Genomic DNA, 532 nt, shown 5'->3' on the forward strand with positions numbered 1-532 from the left:
GCCATCCCCGGCCCCCTCTCCCAACCGCCACAACGGCAGGCCCGAGCCTTGCCCCAGAGGCGGCGCAGAACAGAAGCCGGGGAAGGACTACGGCTCTCCCCCCGCCCTGCCCCCCGGTTTCCTCCCCTCCTCGTCGTGCCTGAGACACAAACCAGCTCTCCCTCCCTCCCTCCCTCCCAGCCGCGCGGGGGGACGGGACCGAACGAGAGCAGCTCCCTACCCAGAAACTCTCCACGAAGTACGCCATGACCATCCCGCCGCTTCGGCCCGGCTCCTACCGCCTCAGCCACCGGGGGCCTCCCAAGGAGGAAACAGCCGCCCAGCGCCGCCCTTCCCCTTACGGCTGGGCTACTCCCCCTCTCGCTGAACTCTCCACAGAATCGGAGGAAGCGCTGCGCACGCGCACTGGTCGCCGCCGTCCGGGACGCAGGCACTGAAGCCTGAGATAGAACGTACCCTAAACCATCGCTTCCCCTCCCGCCCGGTGAAAAGAGTGCGCAGGCGCGACGAGCCGAAGGCTGGGAATGGAGGA

The 532-nt window shown here is 68.6% G+C and overlaps 1 protein-coding gene across 1 annotated transcript in view; it reads right to left on the minus strand.

Moving 5' to 3' along the window:
* The window catches only part of FCHO2 (FCH domain only 2), a 106,353-nt gene extending 106,058 nt beyond the window's left edge, over window positions 1-295 (minus strand). The window contains exon 1 of the mRNA XM_015413588.1: window positions 221-295. Coding sequence (XP_015269074.1) covers window positions 221-253 — 33 coding nt within the window. The 5' untranslated portion in view covers window positions 254-295. The remainder of the gene's footprint in view (window positions 1-220) is intronic.
* Between the last annotated feature and the right edge of the window lie 237 nt (window positions 296-532).

This window comes from Gekko japonicus, unplaced genomic scaffold (genome assembly GCF_001447785.1).
Source record: "Gekko japonicus isolate JY-2015 unplaced genomic scaffold, Gekko_japonicus_V1.1 scaffold318, whole genome shotgun sequence".
NCBI classification, from domain to species: Eukaryota; Metazoa; Chordata; class Lepidosauria; order Squamata; family Gekkonidae; genus Gekko; species Gekko japonicus.